General features: G+C 43.1%; 1 protein-coding gene across 1 annotated transcript in view; it reads right to left on the bottom strand.

Annotated features, from left to right (window-relative positions):
• Positions 1–13,122, bottom strand: part of LOC112217389 (protein eva-1 homolog C-like) — a 214,507-nt gene that overhangs the window by 127,590 nt on the left and 73,795 nt on the right. Inside the window, exon 5 of the mRNA XM_042300491.1 lies at positions 225–368. Coding sequence (XP_042156425.1) covers positions 225–368 — 144 coding nt within the window. The remainder of the gene's footprint in view (positions 1–224; positions 369–13,122) is intronic.

Here is a 13,122-nt window from a genome sequence, read left to right as displayed (position 1 = left end):
TGAGCTGTCACACTATAACTCACACACACACACCCCCAGGCTAATCCTGAGCTGTCACACTATAACTCATTAACATACACACACACAGAACGTAGCTGTATCAATCAGCCACCCATCCACATACATGAGAGAACACCTCCCTCTACTGTCTGCATACAGAACTGCGGACTAGGTGTCATGTTAAAAAAACTGCTGCTCAGGTGTCAGTACAACTGGAGACTCACCACATGCGTAGATGGCACTGAGATATTTCCTGGTGCCCGAGTAGCAGGGGTCCCCAAACGCTTGCGTGGACGCTTGGACGAAACAGCTCTGTTTCCCCTGACAACGTGTCGTCAACACCTGGAGAGCCACGCCCGACTGGCAGTCTGAGACAGAAAGAGGGGGGATGAGAGGGGGAGAGAGAAAAAAAAGAGAGAGAGGACCAATGAGTCCATAGAGAATACCAGGAAGAAAAAACTGAGGGGTCTCGTAGGACGCAATTACTAAGAATTGACAGAGGGAGGGACTGCACAATCTGTGAGCCATATGGCACCCTTATATCTATGCATTCGGTACAGTCATGCAGGCTACATTCCATATCATTTAGCTGAGTGGAATCTTAAAATATGTTCACAGATAGCCAGATGTATTGCTCATTCATTCCTCAGTCAGTTCACTTCCACATGAAGTGAAATGGTAACATTGGCAAGTGTCAGCAGATGCAGTGTACATATCACTTCTTCTTTCTCTCTCTCTATCTCTATAGGCCTTTATACAGTAGCTTCGAAAAGTATTCAGACCCCTTGACTTTTTCCAAATGTTGTCATGTTACAGCCTAATTCTAAACTGCAATATTTAAAAAATAAATCCTCAGCAACTACACACAATACCACATAATGACAAAGTAAAAACAGGTTTTTAGACATTTTGGTAAATGTATTAAAAAAAAGGAGAAAAAGTCATAATTTACATAAGTATTCAGACGCTTTGCTATGAGACTTGAAGTGCATCCTGTTTCCATTGATCATCCTTGAGATTATTCTACAACTTGACTGGAGTCCACCCATGGTAAATTCAATTGATTGGACATGATTTGGAAAGGCACACACCTGTCTATATAAGGTCCAAACGTTGACCGTGCATGTCAGAGCAAAAACCAAGCCATGAGGTCGGGGGAGAAGGGCCTTGGTCAGGTAGGTGACTAAGTACCCGATGGTCACTCTGACAGGAGCTCCAGAGTTCCTCTGTGGAGATGGGAGAACTTTCCAGAAGGACAACCATCTCTGCAGCCCTCCAACAATCAGGCTTTTCCGGTAGAGTGGCCAGACGGATGCCACTCCTCAGTAAAAGACACATGACAGCCCGCTTGGAGTTTGCCAAAAGGCTCCTAAAGACTCTCTGACCATGAGAAACAAGATTCTCTGGTCTGATGAAACCAAGATTGAACTCTTTGGCCTGAATGCCAAGCGTCACGTCTGGAGGAAACCAGGCACCATACCTACGGTGAAGCATGGTGGTGGCAGCATCATGCTGTGGGGATGATTTTTCAGTGGCAGGGACTGGGAGACTAGTCAGGAATCAGGATTGAGGCAAAGATGAAGCAAAGTACAGAGAGATCCTTGATGAAAACCTGCTCCAGAGTGCTCAGGACCTCAGACTGGGGTGAAGGTTCACCTTCCAACAGGACAATGACCCTAAACACACAGCCAAGACAACGCAGGAGTGGCTTTGGGACAAGTATCTGAATGTCCTTGAGTAGCACAGCCAGAGCCTGGACTTGAAACCGATTGAACATATTTGGAGAGACCTGAAAATAGCTGTGCAGCAATGCTCCCCATCCAACCTGACAGAGGAATGAAAGAAACTCCCCAAATACAGGTGTGCCAAACTTGTGGCGTCATATCCAAGAAAACTCGAGGCTGTAATCGCTGCCAAAGGTGATTCAATAAAGTACTGAGTAAAGGGTCTGAATACTTATGTAAATGTGATGTGTTCTTAAGATTTTATAAATTAGCAAAAAAAAAATCAAAAAATATTTTTTTCCTTTGTCATTATGGGGTAGTGTGTGTAGATTGATGAGGGGGAAAAAACGATTTAATCAATTTTAGAATAAGGCTGGAACGTAACAAAATGTGGAAAAAGTCAAGGGGTCTGAATACTTTACGAAGACACTGTATACAGTTACGGACAAATATTAAGGCTGTAACGTAACAAAATGTGGAAAAAGTCAAGGGGTCTGAATACTTTACGAAGACACTGTATACAGTTACGGACAAATATTAAGGCTGTAACGTAACAAAATGTGGAAAAAGTCAAGGGGTCTGAATACTTTACGAAGACACTGTATACAGTTACGGACAAATATTTTCTCACCCTTTTTTTTAAAAACAATTTCCTATTTCGTCTAAAATACGTTGAAATTTAACAAAACTACAGAACCAATTGTATTTTTGTAAACTTAAGAGGTTGAGTAAGTAAGATACGTCTTCACAAATTTACCCACATTTCTATTATGTAAATACACTGAACAAAAATAGAAGCATAAATGTTAAGTGTTGGTCCCATGTTTCATGAGCTGCAATAAAAGATCCCAGAAATGTTCCACACGCATTATTTCTCTAAAATTCTGTGCAAAATGTGTTAGTGAGCAATTGTCCTTTGTCAAGATTATCCATCCACCTGACCGGTGTGGAATATCAAGAAGCTGATTAAATAGTATGATCATTACACAGATGCACCTTGTGCTGGGGACAATAAAAGGCCAAATGTCTAAAATGTGCAGTTTTGTCACACAACACAACAGATGTCTCAAGTTGAGGGATCGTGCAATTGGCTGACAAGGTAAAAATCTGTTGTTCTGCCCCTGAACAAGGCACGAAAACCCACATATCCCCGGTAGGCTGTCATTGTAAATAACAATTTGTTCTTGACTGACTTGCCTAGTTAAGTAAAGGTGTAGAAAATGTCATAAAAACCAGTGTACTTGTTGTCCAGAAAACCAGTCTTGACATGACTGCAGTTTGGCGTTGTAAACTCTTTCAATGGGCATATGCTCGCCTTCGATGGTCACTGGTACACTGGAGAAGACTGCACTTCCTGAATGAACCCCGGTTTCAACTGTACCGGGTAGATGGCGTAGTGTGGGCGAGTGGTTTGCTGATATGAAATCACATTTTATTGGTCACATACACGTGATTAGCAGATGTTATTGCGGCGGGTGTAGCAAAATGCTTGTGCTTCTAGCTCCGACAGTACAGTAATATCTAACAAGTAATATCTAACAAATTACACAACATATACCCAATACACACAAATCTAAGTAGGAATGAATTAAGACTATATACATATGGACAAGCGATGTCAGAGCGGAACGGACTAAGATACAGTAGAATAGTATAGAATACAGTATATACACATTAAGTGAATGAGATCCCATAGAATAGCATAGAAAACAGTATATACACATTATTAAGTGAATGAGATCCCATAGAATAGCATAGAAAACAGTATATACACATCGTTGTCGGTAAACACAGCACTGATCTGTATTGACAAAGAGTTTGTTGCGGTGGGTTTTTGAGAAGTTCAATCAGGCTTTCTTGTGTCTCCTCAGCAATGGGGTCTTTCTGTTTTATCAACGACCAAATGAAGCATTCAAAGAAAAATAACAACCTCCCTACAATCAAGCAGAGGAGGTTCAATAATGCTGCGGTGTCACTTTGCTGCCACTTGTACAGGGGCCTTGAACCCGTGCAAGTCATCATGAACTCAGCAGATCATCAATGTGTTTTGGAGTGCAATATTCAACCAACTGTCCAAAAAACTGTGTGTCAGTTGAAGGTCGTGGATGTTCCAGCAGGATAATAATCCCAAACACACATCAAAAGCAACCTGGAATGGTTCAAGAAGATACACTGTTCTGACTGTTCGTTCTGCAGTGGCAGAGACTTAGAACTTAGAGTCCAGATCAGAAAACATCCATAACCAATGGCAAAAGAGGAAAACCCCTCAAACTTTGAAGAATTACAACCGGTTTGTTGCTGAAAAGTGATCCAAATTGCCAGTAGAACGCTGCTGTCGTGCCCTGACCTTAGAGAGCCTTTTTATGTCTCTAGGGTGTGATTTGGGTGGGCATTCTATGTTCTGGTTAAAAAAAAATGTGTTTCTATGTTTTGGCCGGGTATGGTTCTCAATCAGGGACAGCTGTCTATCGTTGTCTCTGATTGGGAATCATACTTAGGCAGCCTTTTTCCCCTTCTGTCATTGTGGGAAGTTGTCTTTGTTAGGGTTACTATATCCCTTGTAAGCTTCACGGTCGTTTTTTGTTATTTCTTGTTTTGTTGGCGACATTCTAACAAATAAAAGAAAATGTCCTTCTATTTCTCTCTTGAGAGTGTTTGAAGAATCGTCAGCACTTCAGTCGGGGCACAAAGCATGAGCTTGAGTCAACGTACAACACTGACTAAGATAATTTTCTATAGACTCGAAGTAGGGAGAGACTCACAAGAACAGAGAACGGGACTAGGGGACATCTCTGACACACTCTTCCCCACAAAGGCTCTGACCCCCCATTGTCCTCCTTCGGGGGCCTCTGTCCTGACCCATCCCAGGGACATCCTGCGCAGGCCCCCCATTGTGAAAAGGGACACCCAATCTTGTAAGGGTGTGTGGGGGAGGGGGAGAAGGGGGGACACAGACACCTGTCAGAGTGATAGATGGGGCGCTCATTCATCATCACTAAGAGCCTGCCAGACCCCCTCCTACATCTACCGCTCTTTTTTCTCATCCTCTGGGGAAGGATGTACAGATGAGGCTCCTCTTTTTTCTGGGGGAAATGGACAGAAGGCTCTTTTCCTTTCCTCCTCCACTCTCTACGCTTGAGATTCAGAAGATATTGTCTGATGTACTAACATGCTGTGACCACATCTATTCCAATGGTGTACATTAAAGGTGCTATCCGGCATCCTTGGGACATCCCTAACCCATTGAAGTTGACATTTAAAATGGTCATGGTTAGGGATAGGTAAAGGTTAGGGGTTAGGGTAGGGACGACCCAATGATCCCAGATAACACTTAAAAGTGCAGGTAAGGTAATAGCAAATGTGTAGGATCATATATTACTGATATATTACTCATATATTATATACAGTTGAAGTCGGAAGTTTACATACACTTAGGTTGGCGTTATTAAAACTAGTTTTTCAACCACTCCACGAATTTCTTGTTAACAAACTCGGTTAGGACACCCACTTTTTGCATGACACAAGTAATTTTTCCAACAATTTTTTACAGACAGATTATTTCCCTTATAATTCACTGTATTAGAATTTCAGTGGGTCAGAAGTTTACATACACTAAGTTGACTGTGCCTTTAAACAGATTGGAAAATTCCAGAAAATGATGTCATGGCATTAGAACCTTCTGATAGGCTAATTGAGATCATTTGAGTCAATTGGAGGTGTACCTGTGGATGTATTTCAAGGCCTACCTTCAAACTCAGTTGCTTGACATCATTGGAAAATCAAAAGAAATCAGCCAAGACCTCAGAAAAAAAATTGTAGACCTCCACAAGTTTGGTTCATCCTTGGGAGCAATTTCTAAACGCCTGAAGGTACCACGTTCATCTGTACAATCAATGGTACGCAAGTATAAACACCATGGGACCACACAGCCTTCATACCACTCAGGAAGGAGATGCGTTTTGTCTCCTAGAGATGAATTTACTTTGGTGCGAAAATCCCAGAACAACAGCAAAGAACCTTGTGAAGATGCTGGAGGAAACGGGTACAAAAGTATCAATATTCACAGTAAAACGAGTCCTATATCGACATAACATCAAAGGCCCCTCAGTAAGAAAGAAGCCACTACGGTTTGCAACTGCACATTGGGACAAAGATCATACTTTTTTGAGAAATGTCCTCTGGTCTGATGAAACAAAAATAGAACTGTTGGACACAATGATAATTGTTATGTTTGGAGGAAAAAGGCGGAGGCTTGCAAGCTGAAGAACACCATCCCAACCGTGAAGCATCATGATGTGGGGGTGGCAGCATCATGGTGTGGGGGTGCTTTGCTGCAGGAGGGACTGGTGCACTTCACAAAATAGATGGCATCATGAGGACGGAAAAGTATGTGGATATATTGAAGCAACATCTCAAGACATCAGTCAGGAAGTTAAAGCTTGGTCGCAAATGCGCAGCTGCGGTCATCCCCCTCTTCAGAGGGGGGGGGTCACTCTTGACCCAAACTACTACAGACCTATATCTATCCTACCCTGCCTGTCTAAGGTCTTCGAAAGCCAAGTCAACAAACAGATTACCGACCATTTCGATTCTCACCATACCTTCTCTGCTATGCAATCTGGTTTCAGAGCTGGTCATGGGTGCACCTCAGCCACGCTCAAGGTCCTAAACGATATCTTAACCGCCATCGATAAGAAACATTACTGTGCAGCCGTATTCATTGATCTGGCCAAGGCTTTCGACTCTGTCAATCACCACATCCTCATCGGCAGACTCGACAGCCTTGGTTTCTCCAATGATTGCCTCGCCTGGTTCACCAACTACTTCTCTGATAGAGTTCAGTGTGTCAAATCGGAGGGTCTGCTGTCCGGACCTCTGGCAGTCTCTATGGGGGTGCCACAGGGTTCAATTCTTGGACCGACTCTCTTCTCTATATACATCAATGATGTCGCTCTTGCTGCTGGTGAGTCTCTGATCCACCTCTACGCAGACTTTGGACACTGTGTTAACAACCCTAGAGGCAAGCTTCAATGCCTTTACAAGTCTCCTTCCGTGGCCTCCAATTGCTCTTAAATACAAGTAAAACTAAATGCATGCTCTTCAACCGATCGCTGCCTTCACCTGCCCGCCTGTCCAACATCACTACTCTGGACGGCTCTGACTTAGAATACGTGGACAACCCCAAATACCTAGATGTCTGGTTAGACTTTAAAGTCTCCTTCCAGACCCACATCAAACATCTCCAATCCAAAGTTAAATCTAAAAAAAGCATCCTTCACTCATGCTGCCAAACATACCCTTGTAAAACTGACCATCCTACCAATCCTAGACTTCGGCGATGTCATTTACAAAATAGCCTCCAATACCCTACTCAACAAATTGGATGCAGTCCATCACAGTGCAATCCGTTTTGTCACCAAAGCCCCATATACTACCCACCATTGCGACCTTTACGCTCTCGTTGGCTGGCCCTCGCTTTATACTCGTCGCCAAACCTACTGGCTCCAGGTCATCTACAAGTCTCTGCTAGGTAAAGCCCTGCCTCATCTCAGCTCGCTGGTCACCATAGAATCACCCACCTGTAGCACGCGCTCCAGCAGGTATATCTCTCTGGTCACCCCCAAAAGCAATTATTTCTTTGGCCGCCTCTCCTTCCAGTTCTCTGCTGCCAATGACTGGAACGAACTACAAAAATCTCTGAAACTGGAAACACTTATCTCCCTCACTAGCTTTAAGCACCAACTGTCAGAGCAGCTCACAGATTACTGTACCTGTACATAGCCCATTTATTTATTTTGCTCCTTTGCACCCCATTATTTTTATTTCTACTTTGCACATTCTTCCACTGCAAATCTACCATTCCAGTGTTTTACTTGCTATATTGTATTTATTTTACCACCATGGCCTTTTTTTGCCTTTACCTCCCTTCTCACCTCATTTGCTCACATCGTATATAGACTTGTTTATACTGTATTATTGACTGTATGCTTGTTTTACTCCATGTGTAACTCTGTGTCATTGTGTGTCTCGAACTGCTTTGCTTTATCTTGGCAGGTCGCAATTGTAAATGAGAACTTGTTCTCAACTTGCCTACCCGGTTAAATAAAGGTGAAATAAAAAAAATAAAAATAAAAAAATGGGTCTACCAAATGGACAATGACCCAAAGCATACTTCCAAAGTTGTGGCAAAATGGCTTAAGGACAACAAATTCAACATTTTGGAGTGGCCATCACAAAGCCCTGACCTCAATCCTTTCGAAAATTTGTGGGCAGAACTGAAAAAGCGTGTGAGAGCAAGGAGGCCGACAAACCTGACTCAGTTACACCAGCTCTGTCAGGAGGAATTTTCCAAAATTCACCCAACTTATTGTGGGAAGCTTGTGGAAGGCTGCCTGAAACGTTTGACCCAAGTTAAACAATTGAAAGGCAATGCTACCAAATACTAATTGAGTGTATGTAAACTTCTAACCCACTGAGAATGTGATGAAAGAAATAAAAGCTGAAATAAATCATTCTCTCTACTATCTGATATTTCACATTCTTAAAATAAAGTGGTGATCCTAACTGACCTAAAACAGGAAAGTTTTACTAGGATTAAATGTCAGGAATTGTGAAAAACTGAGTTTACATGTATTTGGCTAAGGTGTATGTAAACTTCTGACTTCTACTGTATTACTGATATATTACTGATATATCCTATATTACTGATATATTACTGATATATCCTATATTACTGATATATTACTCATATATCATATATTACTCATATCATATATTACTCATATATTACTCATATATTACTGATATACTCATATATCATATATTACTCATATATCATAAATTACTGATATATTACTCATATATCATATATTACTGATATGCGTTTAATGATAACAACTCAGTCAAGTTTGAACCACAGAATCCCAAAAGCTGTAGTAAAGAAGCCCAGAGCCCGTTTTCACGAAAAATCTCAGAGTGGGAGTGCAATCTAGGATCCTCCTGTCCATGTAATTATATGTGATTTAAAGGTCAAACTGATCCAAGATTAGCACTCCACTCTGAGACGCTTTATGAATAAATCAAATCAAATTTTATTTGTCACATACACATGGTTAGCAGATGTTAATGCGAGTGTAGCGAAATGCTTGTGCTTCTAGTTCCGACAATGCAGTAATAACGAACAAGTAATCTAACTAACAATTCCAAAAAAAAACTACTGTCTTATACACAGTGTAAGGGGATAAAGAATATGTACATAAGGATATATGAATGAGTGATGGTACAGAGCAGCATAGGCAAGATACAGTAGATGATATCGAGTACAGTATATACATATGAGATGAGTATGTAAACCAAGTGGCATAGTTAAAGTGGCTAGTGATACATGTATTACATAAAGATGCAGTCGATGATATAGAGTACAGTATCTACGTATGCATATGAGATGAATAATGTAGGGTAAGTAACATTATATAAGGTAGCATTGTTTAAAGTGGCTAGTGATATATTTACATCATTTCCCATCAATTCCCATTATTAAAGTGGCTGGAGTAGAGTCAGTGTCATTGACAGTGTGTTGGCAGTAGCCACTCAATGTTAGTGGTGGCTGTTTAACAGTCTGATGGCCTTGAGATAGAAGCAAATTGGAGTGGGTCTAGGGTGTCAGGTAGGGTGGAGGTGATATGGTCCTTGACTAGTCTCTCAAAGCACTTCATGATGACGGATGTGAGTGCTACGGGGCGGCAGTCGTTTAGCTCAGTTACCTTAGCTTTCTTGGGAACAGGAACAATGGTGGCCCTCTTGAAGCATGTGGGAACAGCAGACTGGTATAGGGATTGATTGAATATGTCCGTAAACACACCGGCCAGCTGGTCTGCGCATGCTCTGAGGGCGCGGCTGGGGATGCCGTCTGGGCCTGCAGCCTTGCGAGGGTTAACACGTTTAAATGTCTTACTCACTTCGGCTGCAGTGAAGGAGAGACCGCATGTTTTCGTTGCAGGCCGTGTCAGTGGCACTGTATTGTCCTCAAAGCGGGCAAAAAAGTTATTTAGTCTGCCTGGGAGCAAGACATCCTGGTCCGTGACTGGGCTGGGTTTCTTCCTGTAGTCCGTGATTGACTGTAGACCCTGCCACATGCCTCTTGTGTCTGAGCCGTTGAATTGAGATTCTACTTTGTCTCTGTACTGGCGCTTAGCTTGTTTGATAGCCTTGCGGAGGGAATAGCTGCACTGTTTGTATTCAGCCATGTTACCAGACACCTTGCCCTGATTAAAAGCAGTGGTTCGTGCCTTCAGTTTCACACGAATGCTGCCATCAATCCAAGGTTTCTGGTTAGGGAATGTTTTAATCGTTGCTATGGGAACGACATCTTCAACGCACGTTCTAATGAACTCGCACACCGAATCAGCGTATTCGTCAATGTTGTTGTCTGACGCAATACGAAACATCTCCCAGTCCACGTGATGGAAGCAGTCTTGGAGTGTGGAGTCAGCTTGGTCGGACCAGCGTTGGACAGACCTCAGCGTGGGAGCCTCTTGTTTTAGTTTCTGTCTGTAGGCAGGGATCAACAAAATGGAGTCGTGGTCAGCTTTTCCGAAAGGGGGGCGGGGCAGGGCCTTATATGCGTCGCGGAAGTTAGAGTAACAATGATCCAGGGTCTTTCCACCCCTGGTTGCGCAATCGATATGCTGATAAAATTTAGGGAGTCTTGTTTTCAGATTAGCCTTGTTAAAATCCCCAGCTACAATGAATGCAGGCTCCGGATAAATCATTTCCAGTTTGCAGAGAGTTAAATAAAGTTCGTTCAGAGTCATCGATGTGTCTGCTTGGGGGGGGATATATACGGCTGTGATTATAATCGAAGAGAATTCTCTTGGTAGATAATGCGGTCTACATTTGATTGTGAGGAATTCTAAATCAGGTGAACAGAAGGATTTGAGTTCCTGTATGTTTCTGTCATCACACCATGTCACGTTAGTCATAAGGCATACGCCCCCGCCCCTCTTCTTACCAGAAAGATGTTTGTTTCTGTCGGCGCGATGCGTGGAGAAACCCGCTGGCTGCACCGCCTCGGATAGCGTCTCTCCAGTGAGCCATGTTTCTGTGAAACAAAGAACGTTAGTCTCTGATGTCCCTCTGGAATGCTACCCTTGCTCGGATTTCATCAACCTTGTTGTCAAGAGACTGGACATTGGCGAGAAGAATGCTACGGAGTGGTGCACGATGTGCCCGTCTCCGGAGTCTGACCAGAAGACCGCTTCGTTTCCCTCTTTTTCTGAGTCGTTTCTTCGGGTCGCTGCATGTAATCCACTCCGTTACACTGGTTGTAAGGCAGAACACAGGATCCGCATCGCGAAAAACATATTCTTGGTCGTACTGATGGTGAGTTGACGCTGATCTTATATTCAGTAGTTCTTCTCGGCTGTATGTAATGAAACCTAAGATGACCTGGGGTACTAGTGTAAGAAATAACACGTAAAAAAACAAAAAACTGCATAGTTTCCTAGGAACGCGAAGCGAAGCGAGTGCCCATGGCTGTTTTTCTAAGGCCTGCTGAGTAAGGAGGGTTCAGAATTGTATACCTTTAGCATTGCCAGACTGGTGAGTTTGCACTTTTAGGACTATTCCATTTTTTCTAATGTGCCAGGCTAGCCCAATTGAATATGTCAAAGTATTTGAAAGAAAACAAAATTAACTATTTGAACCAAGGTTTGGTCGGGACAACCGGACACCCACAAAACCATTTGGGAATGTTGCCCCTGGTTCTGCATGGATGCCCTTAGGCAGACACAGACCATAAAACCCCAAAACAGACCAAGTTGTAGAGAGATGGGGGAGTTCCCTTTGAAAACAGACACTACTGAACTCACTCACATTGTGTGTGTTCATGCATATGTCTGTGTGTGTGTGTGCTCGTGCATTTGTACATGGGTGTGTGTGTGTGGGTGTGTGTGTGTGTTTGTGCCTGTGTGTGTGTACTGCCATCCCACACTCCAGCCCCAGAGAGATGAGAGAGGACAGGCTACTCCTCAGGCGTCAACAGACTCAGGACGAATGATGGAGGTCACAGCTAAAATAGCCCAACTCAGGAGCTAAAGAGCAACACAGACACCAGTTGAATTCTTCATCCTTTCTTTGAAGTAAGACAATTACTGAATTGGAGGAAGCTATGATAGTGGAGATCCCATTTAGATCAATTACTACTTATAATATGGCCATTTTGTCACACCCTGATCTGTTTCACCTGTCTTTGTGATTGTCTCCACCCACCTCCAGGTGTGTCCTGTTTTCCTCATTAGTCCCCGGTGTATTTATCCCTGTTTCCCCTGTCTCTCTGTGCCAGTTCATTTGTTTTCCCCGTTAGTTCAGTGTATTTATCCCTGTGTTTCCGGTCTCTCTGTGCCAGTTTGTTTTGCCAAGTCTACCAGCGTTTCTCCTAGCTCCTATTTTTCCCCGCTAGTTCACAGTGTATTTATCCCTGTGTTTCCGGTCTCTCTGTGCCAGTTTGTTTTGCCAAGTCTACCAGCGTTTCTCCTAGCTCCTATTTTTCCCCGTTAGTTCACAGTGTATTTATCCCTGTGTTTCCGGTCTCTCTGTGCCAGTTTGTTTTGCCAAGTCTACCAGCGTTTCTCCTAGCTCCTATTTTTCCCCGTTAGTTCAGTGTATTTATCCCTGTGTTTCCGGTCTCTCTGTGCCAGTTTGTTTTGCCAAGTCTACCAGCGTTTCTCCTAGCTCCTATTTTTCCCCGTTAGTTCACAGTGTATTTATCCCTGTGTTTCCGGTCTCTCTGTGCCAGTTTGTTTTGCCAAGTCTACCAGCGTTTCTCCTAGCTCCTATTTTTCCCCGTTAGTTCAGTGTATTTATCCCTGTGTTTCCGGTCTCTCTGTGCCAGTTTGTTTTGCCAAGTCTACCAGCATTTCTCCTAGCTCCTATTTTTCCCCGTTAGTTCAGTGTATTTATCCCTGTGTTTCCGGTCTCTCTGTGCCAGTTTGTTTTGCCAAGTCTACCAGCGTTTCTCCTAGCTCCTATTTTTCCCCGTTAGTTCAGTGTATTTATCCCTGTGTTTCCGGTCTCTCTGTGCCAGTTTGTTTTGCCAAGTCTACCAGCATTTCTCCTAGCTCCTATTTTTCCCCGTTAGTTCAGTGTATTTATCCCTGTGTTTCCGGTCTCTCTGTGCCAGTTTGTTTTGCCAAGTCTACCAGCGTTTCTCCTAGCTCCTATTTTTCCCCGTTAGTTCACAGTGTATTTATCCCTGTGTTTCCGGTCTCTCTGTGCCAGTTTGTTTTGCCAAGTCTACCAGCATTTCTCCTAGCTCCTATTTTTCCCCGTTAGTTCAGTGTATTTATCCCTGTGTTTCCGGTCTCTCTGTGCCAGTTTGTTTTGCCAAGTCTACCAGCGT

The sequence above is a fragment of the Oncorhynchus tshawytscha genome, linkage group LG18, assembly GCF_018296145.1.
Source record: "Oncorhynchus tshawytscha isolate Ot180627B linkage group LG18, Otsh_v2.0, whole genome shotgun sequence".
NCBI lineage: Eukaryota > Metazoa > Chordata > Actinopteri > Salmoniformes > Salmonidae > Oncorhynchus > Oncorhynchus tshawytscha.
Note: the sequence above shows the minus strand (reverse complement) of the source record. Positions and strands in the feature narration are given on the sequence as shown.